The 16,342-nt window shown below is 52.6% G+C and overlaps 1 protein-coding gene across 3 annotated transcripts; it reads left to right on the forward strand.

The window, feature by feature from the left end:
- Nucleotides 1-239: 239 nt before the first annotated feature.
- Nucleotides 240-16,107, forward strand: PTPN6 (protein tyrosine phosphatase non-receptor type 6). Of its 3 annotated transcripts, none has more exons than XM_090272789.1 (17): nucleotides 240-544; nucleotides 2,587-2,674; nucleotides 5,603-5,725; nucleotides 5,939-6,133; nucleotides 8,857-9,046; nucleotides 9,206-9,322; nucleotides 9,428-9,541; nucleotides 9,882-9,978; nucleotides 10,370-10,449; nucleotides 10,647-10,796; nucleotides 12,531-12,662; nucleotides 12,790-12,944; nucleotides 14,716-14,783; nucleotides 14,890-15,041; nucleotides 15,140-15,231; nucleotides 15,609-15,750; nucleotides 15,913-16,107. In XM_090272789.1, the coding sequence occupies exons 1-16, from the start codon at nucleotides 541-543 to the stop codon at nucleotides 15,721-15,723; spliced, it is 1,872 nt and encodes a 623-aa protein (XP_090128915.1). In that variant the 5' UTR covers nucleotides 240-540; the 3' UTR covers nucleotides 15,724-15,750; nucleotides 15,913-16,107. The 3 variants fall into 3 exon arrangements, with proteins under 3 accessions (XP_090128915.1, XP_090128916.1, XP_090128917.1); XM_090272790.1 differs by having other exon boundaries at nucleotides 241-544; nucleotides 2,549-2,674; XM_090272791.1 differs by lacking the exons at nucleotides 240-544; nucleotides 2,587-2,674 and adding an exon at nucleotides 5,350-5,510.
- Nucleotides 16,108-16,342: the final 235 nt, after the last annotated feature.

The raw sequence follows: 16,342 nt of genomic DNA on the forward strand, positions 1-16,342 counted from the left end.
AGGCGCGGTAGGAGGGTGGGCCAGCCCCTCAATATCGTGGGTGGGTGGGCTTGCACAGGCAACACCTCTGTTGAGGAGTGGGGCTTCCTGGGCTTTTCCTGAGGCTCCCGATTGGTTGGTGTTTGATTGGCCAGCGTTACTTCCTGGTCTTTGCCCCCACCCGCACTCCTGCTGCCCTGTCAGCTGGAGCTCCAGGTGGAGCTCCAGGTGGCTCCTCCCCTCCCAAGGGAAGGAGGCCCTGGACAGGCACACAGCAGCCCTGGACTCCCAATCAAGGAGTAGGGCTGGAGGGAAAAGTAAGCTGCTGTGCGTGGTCTGAGACCAACCTCACCCCACCAGCCCCTTTTCTGGGGATCATTAGTCCAGAGGTTTGTTCCTGCTGTACCACTGGCCTGGTGGACAGCACCGAGGAGGAAGTGGCTGAGTTCAGAGCACTTTTCACAAGGTTTGGGCCACTACACAGCTGCACCTTGGGTTCAGCCCCACCCCTTGTGGTCTGCTGCCTGTGACACCCCCATCCCTCGAGGGAGATGCTGTCTCATGGGTAAGTCTCCTGTTCTACCTGGGTGCTGCAGTCTCCTGTTAGGTTGGGAGGAAGGAGCAAGGTTCACGCTCATTCCTGACAGGTGTGTGACCATGAATGCAATTTGTCACTGCTCCCTGCATCCTGTCCCTACCCTCAAGTTTTGAGGGACTCCAGGCTCATTCATGCTCCTGGTGGGGGGCTCCCTCCCTTCTCTAGCACTTTTCCCCTGACAGCTTTGTATTCTCACCATTACATTTCTCTCTCCACCCTCGGGTCCCCTGCTTCTGCTGTCTGCTTAAGACCTGTCTTCTGCGTAGCCCACATCACCTGAAATATAATGTGTCTGAAAGGCAAACCTGAGAAAGCTTGCCTCATTCCACTTTCTTTCAGTTCCCCTTCACTTCCCCTCCCTTGCATCATTCATACAGCAGATACATGGTGAACATCTGTTCTGTGCCCGGTACTTTTTAAGGTGCTTGGCAATACTGTAGCTCAGTGATTTCCAACCTTTTTCATCTCACGGCGCACATAAACTAATTACTAAAATTCTGCGGCACACCAAAAAAATATGTTTTTTGCTGATCTGATTAAAAATGCATATAATTTTGATTCATTCATACTGAACAGTTACGGTTGTGTTGGCTGTGGTCATTTTTTAATTTGAAAACCTAAGGGAAAAGAGGTCAGGGCCCCTGACTACGTAGTCAGGTGTTGCATGTTTTAACATTTTTTGCGGCACACTGGTGTGCAATGTCTCTGCTCTCACAGAGCTTCATCTCAGTGGGAGGCAACAGACTACACAAAGAATCCAATAAGTAGGCTCATTTCAGATTCTCAGAGTGAAATGAAACAACATGTGACTGCGGCTGCCGCTTGAGGGGTCAGGCAGGGCTTTCCTGAGTAAGGACGAGCTGAGACCTAGGAGAACCAGCCCAGCACCCTGGGCAGTGGGAATGGCCTCGCTGTGGGAACAAGTTCAGTGTGCCGGAAGTAAAGTAGTGGAGAGGAAGGCAGGGCCCAGGCAGTCCGGTTAGAGTTTGGATCTTATAGTGCAGACCTGTTTGGAGTGTTGGTGAGTTGGTTGGTTGGTCGTGCCCTTCTTTTCCATTTGTGCTGCCTTCCCCGGTGCATACCTTGTCACTGTCAGCCCCCATATCCACTCATCTGGTTTCCCTGTTCCATTTTATTTTATTTTATTTTTTTGAGATACATCAATTAGTTACCTCTTACACTCCCACAACTGGAGACCTGGCCCGCAACCCAGCCATGTGCCCTGACCAGGAATCCAACCTGTGACCTTTCAGTTTGCAGGCCGGCGTTCAGTCCACAGAGCCACACCAGCCAGGGTTACCCTGCTCCTTTTTTATTCCTGCCATGGTTGTTTTCCTACCAGGTGGTTGGTAAAGCCTCTCCTGGTGCAGAATCCTTCCTTGGTTCCTCAGTCTGGTCTTGAAAGACCCTCTACAACAGCAGCCAGCCTCTTGGTGCAGCTCTGCAGCAGCAGGGTGGCTTTCTCACACCCAGCAGTGCTCAACACCCGACCCCCCCCCCCCCTTCCCAATGATGCTTGCTCCAGCTGTGTGGTCATTGTGCCAGGAAGGACAACAGGCTCTGGCATCAGACAGCCTTGGTTTGTCCACCTTCTCACTCATGAGCTTGTGACCTTGGGCAAGTTATTTAACTTCTCTGAGCATTTCTTTTTGTTTCTAAACTTGAGCTAATAAGACCCATTAAATAGGGTTGGCATGTGGAAGTGTAAAAGCTGTTGGCACTAAAACCCTACTACATGTCAGCTTTTTGTATCAGTATTTGGGAAGTATTGTGAAGCCCATTTATCGGGTGTGGATGCTGAGGCTCGGGGAAGCGCAATAGTTTTCTTGAGATTATTTTGCCTTGTTTGCTCATATAGACTGCCTGTCTTTCTGCATCACCACTGATCTCTGTCTATCTACCTTTATTTCCCTGCCTCCCAAGTGAATAATTTTTTCTTCTGAATTAGACACTTACTTTTGTAACTCTCAGCCTCCTTGAGCCTGTTTTTCTCCCTTAAAAAAACGAAGAAAATATTCTCTACACAAGGACGCGTGAGGCCCAGATGGGATTGTGTGTGTGGAAGTGCTCTGCAAACACTGGAGTGCCTATGCCAAGGTAAGGGAAGTGGTGGTTGTTATTTATTTTCCTGTTAAATGGACAGCAGAGACTGTACATCTTACCTTAGTGTCTGTCTTCTGGCTTGACACACTTCAGAAAAATTCTTGCCCCTTCCACGGGTCAGAACCTAGCTAATTTATTCCTACCAAGTGGGTGTAAGCCCCAGAAGGACAGTGGGCTGGCGCTGGTTTGCAGCAGGTGTTCAGTGCTGAGCATGAAACTGCAACTTTGTATGGGGTCAGGATGGTGTGTTCATGTGGGTATTTGTACTGGACCAAGTATGTGTGTAGATGGACTTGGGGGATGAGGTGCCTGTCATGGACTATGTGTACATAGGTGGATGATTGTGTGTGTGTGTGCATGTTGGTATATGACAAGCCACGGGTATATTTGTAGGACCAGGAGCTGCACCTATGACCATGTAGGTGTATGGGTATTGATAAGCTTGCTTATTGGACTTGTACTCTATGTGAAGCATTGTGCTAAGCTTTGAGGGCTTGGAGGTGACAAAGACTGGCAGTGGGCCCCCTGTGGTAGAATGGACCATGGAGCTGCTCTTCTTGCCCTTGCTGTAGGAGATAGTTCATGGTCTTTCAGTGTGACTATTCAAGACTGGAGGGGCAATCAGTGTTAGACCATGCAAAAACCAGACCAAGCAAGTTCCCCAGAGTACCAGAAAGAGGAGATAAAAAGCCCTAGCATGGCTCTGGCTGGTGTGGCCCAGTAGATCCAGATTCAGCTTGTGAACCAAAGGGTCGCTGGTTCGATTCCTAGTCAGGTCACATGCCTGGATTGTGGGCCAGGTCCCCAGTTGGGTGTGTGTGAGAGGCAACCACACATTGCTGTTTCTCTACCTCCATTTATCCCTCCCTTACCATCTCTCTAGAAATAAATAAAACCTTTAAAGAAAAAGAAAAAAAAAAAAAAACGCCCTAGGGTGGAAATTTATGTTTCAAAAAATGATATAGTAGCCATCATAGGAAAAATAGACTTTTGTTGGGCATTGTTACTTATTTTTCCTTGTTTTTATTGAGGTATGTGGTATACATAATGTGCACAAATATTAAGCATACAGTCTGATGAATCTCACATTAATGCACACTCATGTATATACCACGCAGATCAAGATGTAGGTCATAACCAACACCCCTAGAACTTTCCTGGAAATTGCATTCTGCCAGTCAATTTATTTTCATAAAGGTAATGCATGCCTATGCTACAACTTTCAAAAAGGAACAAGGGAGAAGTCAACATCTCTCCCAGCCCTCTCCTCCAGCCAGCCCAGTCTCCCTCCTTAGGGGAAGCCACCAATATGAGTTTCTTTTATATTCTTTGTTGGGCTTCTTTCATCTCATTTTGGATGGGTGGTGTTTGTGTTTGTGTTTGTAATTATACACAGAGAGCATCATAAGTTTGAGTGTTTAGGACCTCTCAAGGTCAACCAGTCTTGAGAATATCAGCCATGGCAGAGACCTTGGCCCCAGTCCCCAGGAGACAGCCCCTGGTTGTTCTGAGCTCTGGCTGATTCACAGCAGACCCACTTGTCAAGAAGCTATGGCTCAGGCATAGGGTGGTTGGACCCAAGAGGCCTTGTAACTCTGCTTCCACCTGCTTCCCGCACTCTGCACATCCCCCCATTTGGGTCCTGGGCTCCAACTACATGGTTAGGACAGATTGGGGGAAAAGGCCTGAGGGCAATAAGTAGAAAGGGTGCAACTTTGACAGGCCACACAATGGCCATTTTGTCTACCCCTCAGCTTCAGATGCAGCTCTTCAGATATGTATGCCAGGAAGGCAAGGGTACCTCTCTCTTTGTCAGCATCTGCATGTCCTTCTGCTGCAGCCCCAATGGAAGAAGAGTCTCCCACATTGTTTTTTGAAGCACAGAGAGCCAGCATGTGTTAGCTAAAATCACTGGCTGTATTTTTAAAAAATATTTTATTTATTCATTTTTAGAGAGAGGGGAGGGAGGAAGAGAAACATCGATGTGTGAGAGAAACATCGCCTGGTTACCTCTCGCACACCCCAACAGGGCATCTGGCCTGCAACCCAGGCATGTGCCCTGACTGGGAATCAAACCAGTGACCTTTCGATTCATAGGCTGATGCTCAATCCACTGGGCCCAGCCAGGGCTAAAATCACTGGCTTTCGAACCAGACAGGCTGGGTTTTGTTGTGACACTACCACTTACTCACTGAATAATCTTGGGCAAGTTCCCTACACTCCCCGAGCCTCAGGTTCCTTGTCGATAAAATGGGGATAAAGATAGTACCTGCTTCATAGGGCTGTTGTGAGGAGTAAATCAGATAAGGCACAATGCCTGGCATATGGTAAGCTTCCATTAAATGGAAGTGATCACCTTGGCCATCATTATTAAGTTGGACCTGAGAAAGCTGTGGAGCAGCTGGTGGGGGAGGAGGAGATGGCCTGTGACTGTGTGAGTTTACATGTATGAAGCATGACCTTCGCTTGGGGCAGGTACACATGTGTGCTTATTTGTGCAATGCCATGTTCCTAAGGTTTTTGATGGCAGATGTGGGAAGTGGGCCCCATCCCCACCCCCATCTCCACCGGCTGTGCTTCTCTTCCCTCTGCTCTAAAATGAGAAGTACAGTGAGTTTCCCCAAGGGGGCCGCGCCCCTTCCTGTCCCCGCCCTGTCAGCAGCCCTAAGCCATTGGAGTGGCAGGCCCAGTACCACGACTGCAGGGGTGGTGAGACGGTCTGGGCACTGAGGGCCGAGGCTTCCCCTAGCGTTCTCTGCTTGTCCCGACTCCCTGGCACCACCTCGTTCCCTGCACCCCTTTCCTCTTGGGGAGCCCCCAGGATGGTGAGGTAAGGGCCTGGAAAACACCCACGGTAGGCAGGAGGCATGGGTGCCCTGGAGCCCATGCAACCTCTCCTCACCGCCCTCCTGGGTCTCCCAGGTGGTTTCACCGAGACCTCAGTGGGCTGGATGCAGAGACCCTGCTCAAGGGCCGAGGTGTCCACGGGAGTTTCCTGGCTCGGCCTAGTCGCAAGAACCAGGGTGACTTCTCCCTTTCTGTCAGGTAGGTGGCCCTCAACTCTGCCTGGAACCAATATTTTGGCAGTTTATACCGCTTCCCCCACAGCAATGCCAACCCCCCATCCTCCAACCCCAGCGTGTCCCTGTCCTTGTATTTGTCCACCTCATCCTGTGTATGCCCCATACTCAGCCCATCCCCCACCTGTCCCCACGTTGACTCCTGCACCCACTGCCCTCACTGCCTGGTGTCCTGCAGGGTAGGGGATCAGGTGACCCATATTCGGATCCAGAACTCAGGGGATTTCTACGACCTATATGGAGGGGAGAAGTTTGCGACACTGACGGAGCTAGTGGAGTACTACACGAAGCAGCATGGTGTCCTACAGGACCGCGATGGCACCATCATCCACCTCAAGTACCCGCTTAACTGCTCCGACCCCACCAGTGAGAGGTGAGGGGCTCTGCTTCCACCTCTACCTGTCAGTGTCTTTCCCATCCTGGTTCTCCTGGGGCCCCCTTTCTTCCACGTGACCCTGGGGCTGTGTATCAGGGCACTAACCTCCCACCCCTCTCCATCAATCCCTGAGGATGTAAGAGGTCACTTTGCCCTTCTTCAGGATCCTCCATCAGCTGAAAACCCAGGCTTTACTGGTGACAGAGAGGCTGCTCCTTGTGGCCAGCTTTGTTGTTAGAAAGCTCTTCTTCCTTCAGTGAAACTGAATCTGACTTCCTATAACTATTCCCTCCTCTAGGATAGGTTAATAGAGGAAGGGGTGGGTATTGAGAAGGAGCACAGGACTCATGCCTATGAGGACACTTACTGCCTTATCTTAACAAACCAGAGGGAATGGGTCTGCCCCTAGTACCTGGGCACAGGGTAATACTCAAGGCATTTCTCTTCCATCCTTTTGGCTTCAAAGATGTGGCCTCGGAGCTGGGCTGGCCACTCTCCAGGTGGTCTCCCTAAAGTCTGGGTGGGAGGTGGGGGCACATGAACAACTCAGCATCCCAGGTGGCTCATTTTAGCAGCTATAGCCTGATGACAGCTCCTATTAAGGCAAAGGGCAGTTGAAAAACTAGGGAGTTTTTTATCCCGACACTCCTGGGGCCAAGCCAACTTGCCCTTGTACTGTATTTGTGTATTGACTGTTGAAATGATTCTGAACTGGATTATGTTAGTTTTCAGTGTTACTGAGATGCATGCCTCCCAAGTTGCATCAATATTTTCATTCAAGTCACAGATTAAAACTTAGAACTGGATGAGGTGACGTAAAGGTCCCATGTCCCACCACTGGGGACCTCTCTTCAGTCTACATGAAGCTATTGATCCATTTCCACTGAAGCTGCGTCTTCTAGGAGTGAGGCCTCAGCATCGATGACCTTCCTCATCATTGCCCTCCTTTGTACTTTCTCGCCCTTTCCCTATGTCCCACCTGCAACATGCATGGTGGGTTGTCACCCAGACCCTCTGAACTCCTCATATCCTCTTTCTGCCCTTGCCCACAGACAGTCTCTGCCCTGCCTGAGGAGAATGGGGTGACCAGACCATAGAGAAGCACTAGGTTGGGTATTGATCTGGGAGAGAGAAGGAGGTGCAGAGTAGACTCCCTGGGGAGGAGGCTGAGGCCTGGGTTCACATCACTTGGGAGAAAGAGGAGAAGAGCAGAGCTGGGGCTGGGGCTTGTCAAGACCAGGGAAGGTGCCTCTTAAGAGGCCCTTTTGGTTACCCACGCCTGGATGCCTGGGCTCACCCTGACCCTGGAAATGTGTGGGAGGCTCTTTCTCAAAACCTCTGTCTGTGTCCCTGCCTTGACTGCTGCCCCTCCCCCTCCACAGGAATTTGCATTTGTCCCCTTGATGGCTAGCTCTGTGCTTGTGGTCAGCCTGACATTTGCATGGAAACTTCCTCATCCTGGGGCCTAGGGGATGAGGGCTAGACCCCTCCTCATTACCCTGGCACCGTAGCCTGTCCCTAAGTGGTGGGATGGGGTGGCCCAGGGGTGGTCTGGGAGACTCTGGAGGTCTCTGAGCTGTGGTCTCCTCTGGGCTGGAGTGAGATGGGTGACACAGATGGGTCCCCTCCCTCTTTCCCCCCTTCCTTGCGGTTGGAAAATGCCCCCCCCCACCGAGGTCCCTGGGCTGAGGAAACCTCACAACCTCACTTCTCACTCTCTCCCCAGAAGGAGTTTTGTGTTTTTTCCATCACGTGGTTTCCTGTGGGGCTGGGCATTGTGGGGCTACAGTTTCCTCCTGGGAAGGGGGCATGCTTCGGGGAAAGGTCTTAGTTCTGCTTTTTGCTCCTTTGAACCCCTTTGAGCCCCTCTGAACCCCGGCTTCCCTTTCAATGGCATCATCCTGGTCACCCCGGAGCCCCCTAAACCACTCTCCCCAGCTGGTTGCCTGTCTTCCCCGCCTCCTTGGGCAAGTCACCCCGTCATGCCTCCCTGGTGACTTCCGTCTCTCCCATCTCCATGGCTCTCTGTGGTTTGTCCTCTGCATTTCTCTTGCTCTCTGTCCTCTTTCCCTAGCCTAGCCCTGTCTTTGATGGAGACCCTTCTTGGGTTTCTCCCCCTCCAGGTATTCTGGATAAGGCCTTCCTTTCTGCTTTTGTCTTAAAATTCCAGAGGTGGACCTCCTTAGAACTTCTAAGGCTTGCTTTTTATCAGTGAGAACCCCGAGTCAGTGTGCAATTGCCAGCTCTAGTTTCCTCATCTGTAAAATGGGGATGGTATCTACCTCTTTGTGTTTTTGTGATTCATGGACCTAAATATGGTGGTGGGTTTGAAAGCATCTAGCACAGTGCCTGACACATCACAGATACTGTTTCCCTGACACTCTCTGTGAGTATCTCTTCTCAGGAACTGCCCCTTGACCCAGCACTCATTTATTTATTTTTAAATAATTACTCTGTTTAAAAAAAAGATTTTATTTATTTACTTTTAGAGAGAAGGGAAGGGAGGGAGAAAGAGAGGGAGAGAAACATCAATGTGTGAGAGGTACAGAGATCAGTTGCCTCTTGCTCACCCCCAGCTGGGAACCTGGCCTATAACCCAGGCGTGTGCCCTGATTGGGAATCAAACTGGCGACCTTTCAGTTCACAGGCTGCACTCAGTCTCCTACTGAGCCACACCAGACAGGGCAAGGACTCATCTTTGCTGCTGCTGCCTTTTCTAGGTGGTACCATGGCCACATGTCTGGGGGGCAGGCGGAGACACTGCTACAGGCCAAGGGTGAGCCCTGGACATTTCTTGTGCGTGAGAGTCTCAGCCAGCCTGGAGACTTTGTGCTGTCCGTGCTCAGTGACCAGCCCAAGGCTGGGACAGGCTCCCTGCTCAAAGTCACCCATATTAAAGTCATGTGTGAGGTAAGGCAGCCGGGCAGTGGGGGAGGAATCTTGCTGGGGCTTCCATCTGTGTTCACAGTGTGGGCGGTGGGGAGGGTTAGGCCAGGCTTCCATCCAAGGCTGGGGGTTGAGGGAGGGAGCCTTAGGCTCTGTGGGGTGGCCTGACTTGATATCCCTCAGGGTGGACGCTACACGGTGGGTGGTTCAGAGACCTTTGACAGCCTCACGGACCTGGTGGAGCATTTCAAGAAGACGGGCATTGAGGAGGCCTCGGGTGCCTTTGTCTACCTGCGGCAGGTGAGGGGTGGGCCTGGATGCCTCCTTCCTCCCCTGAACAGTCCCTCAGCCCCGTGAGCCTCTGAGATCTGGAAGTCACTGACTTTTCACCCTCGCCCACCCCAGCCGTATTACGCCACGCGGGTGAATGCAGCTGACATTGAGAACCGGGTCTTGGAACTGAACAAGAAGCATGAGTCAGAGAACACAGCCAAGGCCGGCTTCTGGGAAGAGTTTGAGGTGCGTGATGGGGACCATCAAGGCGACTAGCATGAGGTGGAGAGACCCTCTCTCTCTACCCCTGATACTGATCTGCCCATTTAAAAACATTTTTTTTATTGATTGATTTTAGAGAGAGAGGGGAAGGGAGAGAGAGAAACATTGATTTATTTTTCCACTTATTTGTGCATTCATGTTTGCTTCTTGTATGTGTCCTGATGGGGGACCATACCAGTAACCTTATTGTATAGGGATGATGCTCTAACCAGCTGAGTTACCCAATCAGGGCTGATCTGCCCCATATTATCTCCCCACAAGGATGCCCCTCTTGGGTGCTTCATTGCTCCTTCTCACCCCTCAGAGTCTGCAGAAACAGGAGGTGAAGAACCTGCATGAGCGGCTGGAAGGGCAGCGACCAGAGAACAAGAGCAAGAACCGTTATAAGAACATTCTCCCATGTGAGAACCTGCCACAGCCTCCATCTCTCCCCCTCCCAAGCAGCATCCATTCACCCAGGAAACTTTTCCTTCCCTCAGCCAACTTCCCCCATCATAGGGCCTCTACCCCCATCTCAGGGAGGGTCTACCTCCCACCCACACAAGAAAACCTCCTCTCCTTCAAAAAGCCTCTACTCCTCCCAGCAGAGCCTCCCACACCCACCATCCTCACCACTGTCCTTCCTTTGAAACCTGCACCCCAACTGATACAGATCCCCTGCCTGCCCACAGTGCTGAGGGCCTCATGGCTTCTCAGACAAGAATAGCCTGTGAGTTTAGGAAGGGTCTGACCCAGGGGCTGGTGAGTTCCTGCTGACCCAGGCCCTTCTTGCGTCCTCTCTGCCACTCTCAGTCGACCACAGCCGAGTGATCCTGCAGGGACGTGACAGTAACACCCCTGGGTCTGACTACATCAACGCCAACTACATTAAGGTGAGTGTTGCCCGCCAGTCATACAGGAGGACAGGCTGGGCCCTGGGGATTCCCAGCTCAGGGGGGCACCAGGTCCAGAGGTGCGTGGGCCAAGGCAAAGCTGATGACTTGTGTGGCTGAGGGCGGTGGGGCGAAGGGCGTGTCCTGAGCTGAGCGGCTCACAGTCCTGGCGTACGTCTCTCTGCACTTGCATCCAGAACCAGCTTCTAGGCCCTGATGAGAATGCAAAGACCTACATCGCCAGCCAGGGCTGCCTGGAGGCCACGGTCAATGACTTCTGGCAGATGATATGGCAGGAGAACAGCCGTGTCATCGTCATGACCACCCGAGAGGTGGAGAAAGGCCGGGTAGGACCGAGCCCCTCGCTGCCCCCTGGTCCCCATACCCCCTCCGCAGTACTCATTGTCCACCACCTTTAAATCAAAGAATGCCAGGGCAGAAAGGCACCTCAGAGGACAAGGGTTCAACCCTTCTTGGGAAACTTGGGCACAGAGACAAAGTCTCAGATACACTCTGACTCCCAGATCCCTGCTTCCGTCCTTGGTCTCTCCTGACTACCAGACGCTGTGTTTTGTTTTTTTTTTTAAAGATTTTATTTACTTATTTTTAGAGAGAGGGGAAGGGAGGGAGAAAGAGAGGAAGAGAAACATTGATGTGTGAGAGATACATCAATCGATTGGTTGCCTCTCACATACCCGCAACTGGGGACCTGGCCTGCAACCCAGGCACGCGCCCTGACTGGGAATGGAACCAGCGACCCACTGGTTCACAGGCTGTCACTCAACCCACTGAGCCATATCAGCCTGGGCTTTGTTTTTAAGTCTTATTTATTGATTTTAGAGAGGATGGGGATAGAGAGAGAGCAACACCGATTTGTTGTTCTACTTATTTGTACATTCATTGGTTGATTCTTGTATGTACCCTGACTGGGGATCCAACTCACAACCTTGGCATATCAGGGTGATGCTCTAACTAACAGAGCTACCCAGCCAGGGCTGGACCCAGGTTTTAAAATATTTTATCTATATATTTATTTTTAGAGAGGAGAAGGGAGGGAGAAAGAAAGGGAGAGAAACATCAATGTGTAGTTGCCTCTTGCGTGCCCACAACTGGGGACCCAGCCCACAACCCAGGCATATGTCCTGACTGTGAATTGAACTCGCGACTTTTTGGTTCACAGGCCGGCGCTCAATCCACTAAGCCACACTAGCCAGGGCTGGACCCAGGTTTTTAATGGGGCTTCAGCCTAAAGTGTCCCAAAGAAAATTATTCTGCCTGCCCCTCCCCCACCTATCCCCATCCAGTCAAGAGCCCCTCTTGTTCCCTCCGCCTCATAATTCTCTCTGGAATCGGCCCCTCACTCTCACCCCTGCACTGCAGAATGCTCTGTACTGGAGTCAAAGTGATCCCGTCCAAATCACAAACTGTACCATGTTGCTCTCTTGTCGAAGGCCCTTCACTGGCTCCTAGTTGCCTTGAGGATAAAGTCACACTCTAAGACTTGGCACTCAAGGCCTGGCGGCTTCTCTATAACATCCATTGCCTCCAGTGGGCCAAGCTCTTTCAAGTTTCTGTACCCTTGCACAAGCTCATTTGCTGCTAGGAAATGACTTCCTCTCTCCGCTCTATCTCTGCTTGACAGACTCCTCATTTGTGAAGAAGACTCAGTGCAAATGCTCCCTCCTCTGGGAGGCCATCTCTGATTTCCTCCATAACCTAGAGAGAGAGAGTTAGTCTCCCTCTGTGTCACGCTCCATGTTTTCCCTGTCCACCCGTCTCTCTGTGAGCTCCTGGAGGCACAGGGGTGCAGATTGTATCTTGTTTGTAATGCCTGCCTTGTTTGCACAGCTTCAGGTGCAGTGCATTTGTCAACAGACATGTATTGAATGACTTGTAAGGTTAGGTGGCTGGTCAAGTCTCAGCACTGCATCCTAAGACTCTGACCTTTGGCCAGTTCATCCATTCATCTAAGAGATGTTCACTGGGCCAGCACCAGGACTCAGGACCTAGAACAAGGCCTAGAGCACCCAGCCTCAGGCCTGCTTCTGTGCCTCACTGTCCAATTCCACTTTCCCTTCCAGAACAAATGTGTCCCGTATTGGCCAGAGGCGGGCACTCAGCGTGTGTATGGACCTTACACTGTCACCAACTGTGAGGAACGTGACACAGCCGAGTACAAACTTCGCACCTTACATGTCTCCCCGTTGGATAATGTGAGTGTTCCCCTCCGCTGCCCCCTTCTGGGCCCTCCTTGGACCTGTTCTCTTGTCTAGTTGGTGGTAGGGGTGGTGGTGGAGCAACGTGTGGGAGCAGGGGGCACTGACTATGTACTCGGTCCAGGAGAACCTGGTGCGGGAGATCTGGCACTACCAGTACCTGAGCTGGCCTGACCATGGGGTCCCCAACGAGCCTGGGGGCGTTCTCAGCTTCCTGGACCAGATCAATCAGCGGCAGGAGAATCTGCCTCATGCAGGGCCCATCATCGTGCATTGCAGGTGAGAAGAGTAAAGATAGTAATAGTAATCATAAAAATAGTAGCTGGCAAGTAAATATTGCTAAGTGCTGTGCATTATTGTAAGAAATTTACATAGTAACTCCTTTATTGCCTTCCCCTTTCCCCCAGCCTCTTCTGGGTTCCCTGGTGGCTCCAGACCATGGGTGAAACTTAGCTTGAACCAACCCCACTGTTTGATCCTGTGCATGGGGTTGGCTTTTTCAGAGTCCTCCCTGGATGTACCATTTTGTCCAACCCTGCCTGAAGAAGCAGGTCACCTTCTGGTCAGGGGAGAGCCTGGAGTGGTGCTCACAATAGCCCAAGGTCCTAGTCATTGTTTCCTTGTGCTGGCCCACTCAGCCCGTTTCTTCTTGGCCCCAACACCCTCCATGTGGGACCAGTGTGGCTCCCCTCCCTTCTCTTCTTCCATCAGTAGCCTCCTGAGTGGCAGGCTTTTTCATTGCTGTTCCCAGGCTCCCCTTCCCAGCCAATGCCCTCCAACTTGGCCTGAGTGTGTAGGGACAGGTGATGTCTTCAGGAGGGGCGTATACATCACTCACTCCAATGGAGACCCTCGTGTTCTTGATCAGGAGGTCCCGTTCCTGTGGAGAGGTGGGGAGTCAGCAAAGAGGAGCAGGGTCCCATCAGGTCTGATGGGCAGAGTCCTGCAGACGGGCTGACCCAGCCAGCCTAGCCTGGGTGGATGGGCAGTAGCGGGCACAGGGTCTGGGACCGAGGCTGCTGGTTTAAATTCCAGCTCCTCCACTCACCAGCTGGGTGACCTTGGACAAATTACTTCACTTCCCTGACCCTCAGCTTCCTCATCTGTAAAATCAGGATCTCACAGGGCTGTGGGGAGGATTAAATGAGATGCTATTGCTGTGTCTGGAATACAGTAAACCCGCAAGAAGTGGGAGCTGTCAGGGAACGGGGGAATAGAAACCTGCTCTGTGCGCTTCTCTTCCCACTACCTCCGTGTGAGCCAGGCTGTGTGGCCCACAACTTCTTTCATCCCACCAGCACCTGCTTTTCTGGGGCAGGGCTGGGTGGCTTGGGACCTGGAGGTGCCCCCATACCCTGTTTCCAGGGGCAGGCCCATCATAGGAACCACCCTCCTGCTGTCTCCCCCGCTCTACTCTCACCCAATTCTTGAAATCCCCATGGCCTTTATTTAGACGTTACAGGAAGGAAGTGGGTGAGGGGGGGTTATTTTTGACAATCTGGGTTTGAAATTAGCGCTACTCAGGGCACCAGCCAGACAGGCCCAGTGAAGGGGCGGGACTGAGGTGCATGTGGATGGATGGGAGTCCTGAGGTTCCTGAGCTTGGTTTGTGGGAGGGTGGAGGCAGAAGGTGGGGGAAGAAGGGGGAGAGACTTGCTGCTGCCCTACTCTTCCACCTCTCCTGACCCATGTGTCCCCTGCAACCCACTGTCTGAGGGCTGCCCTTTCCTGCCATCAGAGTCTGAAGAAAAAGGGAAATGAAGCCCTGAAGAAAGAAGCTCCAAATATAACTTATGAAGGGAGAAGGGGAAGGCCTCCTTCAGGCCGAGGGGTTTTGGAGAAGGTCCATGGAAGGGGGTTGGGCAGGACAGTGGTGGGACTGGGGGTCCTGGATCGTCTGGCGTTGGCAGCAGCCACTGTCTAGAAATGAGGAGTTGAGAGGCAGGGAGTGGAGGAAGTGGAAAGACAGTGACGGCTGGAGATGAGCTCTGGGCCCCCTTCCCGGGGAGGTGTGGCCCGGGCATCTGATGGTGCCCCTGTCTCTCTCCAGCGCGGGCATCGGCCGCACGGGCACCATCATTGTCATCGACATGCTCATGGAGAGCATCTCCACCAAAGGTGAGGGCTGCCTGGCGGGTGCAGGCAGTAGGGTGGGTGAGCAGCCTCTTGTGTTCTCCTCCCCCCAGGCCTGAGGGCCAACCCACCAACTGTCGTCCCCGCTCAGGGCTGGACTGTGACATTGACATTCAGAAGACAATCCAGATGGTGCGGGCACAACGCTCGGGCATGGTGCAGACGGAGGCGCAGTACAAGTTCATCTACGTGGCCATTGCCCAGTTCATTGAAACCACCAAGAAGAAGCTGGAGGTCATGCAGGTGCGTGCCAAGCGGGGCCTGGTAGAGCTGCAGAGGGCAGTAGGCATCACCTGGACCTGTCTGAGACCACTGCCCTCCCACCACTCTTCTGCCCACAGTCCCAGAAGGGCCAGGAGTCAGAGTACGGGAACATCTCCTACCCCCCTGCCATGAAGAATGCCCACGCCAAGGCCTTTCGCACCTCCTCCAAGTGAGTGGCCCCTCCCTGCCTGCCACCTCCCAGCATTCTCCACGTTCTCCTTCCCAGCTGGACCCTCTCTTTCCAGAGAGGATAAGTGCTGCTGTTGAGGAGACACGGGTTCAAGTTCAAGCTTGAACCTGTGTTTAGTATTTCTTGAGTGCCCTCCCTCTGCATGGGGCCTGTGCTAGGTACTGGTAATATATTAATGTATGAGATGCAGCCTCTGCCTCCAAGGAGCTGCTGTTTAGTGTAAGGACAGAGACCAGATCTCCTCGATTTCCTGGCCTCAGTTTACTCACCTGTGAGAAGGGGCTGCTGGTGCTGGGCAAGGCTGCACTGTCTCTTGACCTATGCAAGCTGCCCACACCTGCCCACCCCGCCTACAGACACAGGGAGGATGTGTACGAGAACCTGCAGAGTAAGAACAGGAAGGAGGAGAAGGTGAAGAAGCAGCGGTCAGCGGACAAGGACAAGGGCAAGGGCTCCCTCAAGAGGAAGTGAGCTGGGCACCTTCCCGAGGCGGCCATGGTATGGTTCCTCTGCTCAGGGCCCTGCCCTGCCCCCAGTGTCCCCTGGATGGGTGGGTGGCTGCAGCCTTACTCTGCCCTTTCCAGCGTCGTAAACCTGCTCTTGTTCCCACTCCCCAGGTTCTAGCCACGCCCTCACTCCCTTATTCCGTTCTCTCCGCAGTCTCCGCCCTGATCCCTGTAGAAGCCTCCAGTGAACCTCCACAGCCTGAACCCAGGAGCTGCCAGCCCAACTCTATTGTAATTTAAATAGTCGTGCCTGCCCCTCCCTCTCCCAGACCCTGTATATAGCCCAGCAAGGCTCCAGGTGGGGCCAGACCATTCTACTCTTGTAAATAAAGACCCCAGGATCACTGTGTGTGGGTCTCTAACTGTGCTGCCTGGCGGGCAGGGCAGAAAGGGGTGAAGGGGGAGGTGGGTAGGGAGTGGTGTGTGGGTGTGTGTGGGGAGTGGGGTGAATAAAAGCTTCATCTTCACAGTCAGACAGACCTGGTTCTAGACTGCTCAACACACTAAGTGTGACCGAGGGCCGCTTCCTCAGGCTCTTCCCTGGAAGGTGGAGGATGATCCTAACAGGGTGGTTGTGAAGATCA

Source organism: Furipterus horrens, unplaced genomic scaffold, assembly GCF_987537825.1.
Source record: "Furipterus horrens unplaced genomic scaffold, mFurHor1.1.pri manual_scaffold_4, whole genome shotgun sequence".
In the NCBI taxonomy this organism is placed as follows: Eukaryota; Metazoa; Chordata; class Mammalia; order Chiroptera; family Furipteridae; genus Furipterus; species Furipterus horrens.

Excerpts from the sequence above, each read along its gene's own strand:
- PTPN6 (XM_090272789.1), top strand. Across the intron at positions 6,134-8,856 it reads TCCGACCCCACCAGTGAGAG|GTGGTACCATGGCCACATGT; the intron begins GTGAGGGGCTCT and ends TGCCTTTTCTAG. Across the intron at positions 15,042-15,139 it reads AGAAGCTGGAGGTCATGCAG|TCCCAGAAGGGCCAGGAGTC; the intron begins GTGCGTGCCAAG and ends TTCTGCCCACAG.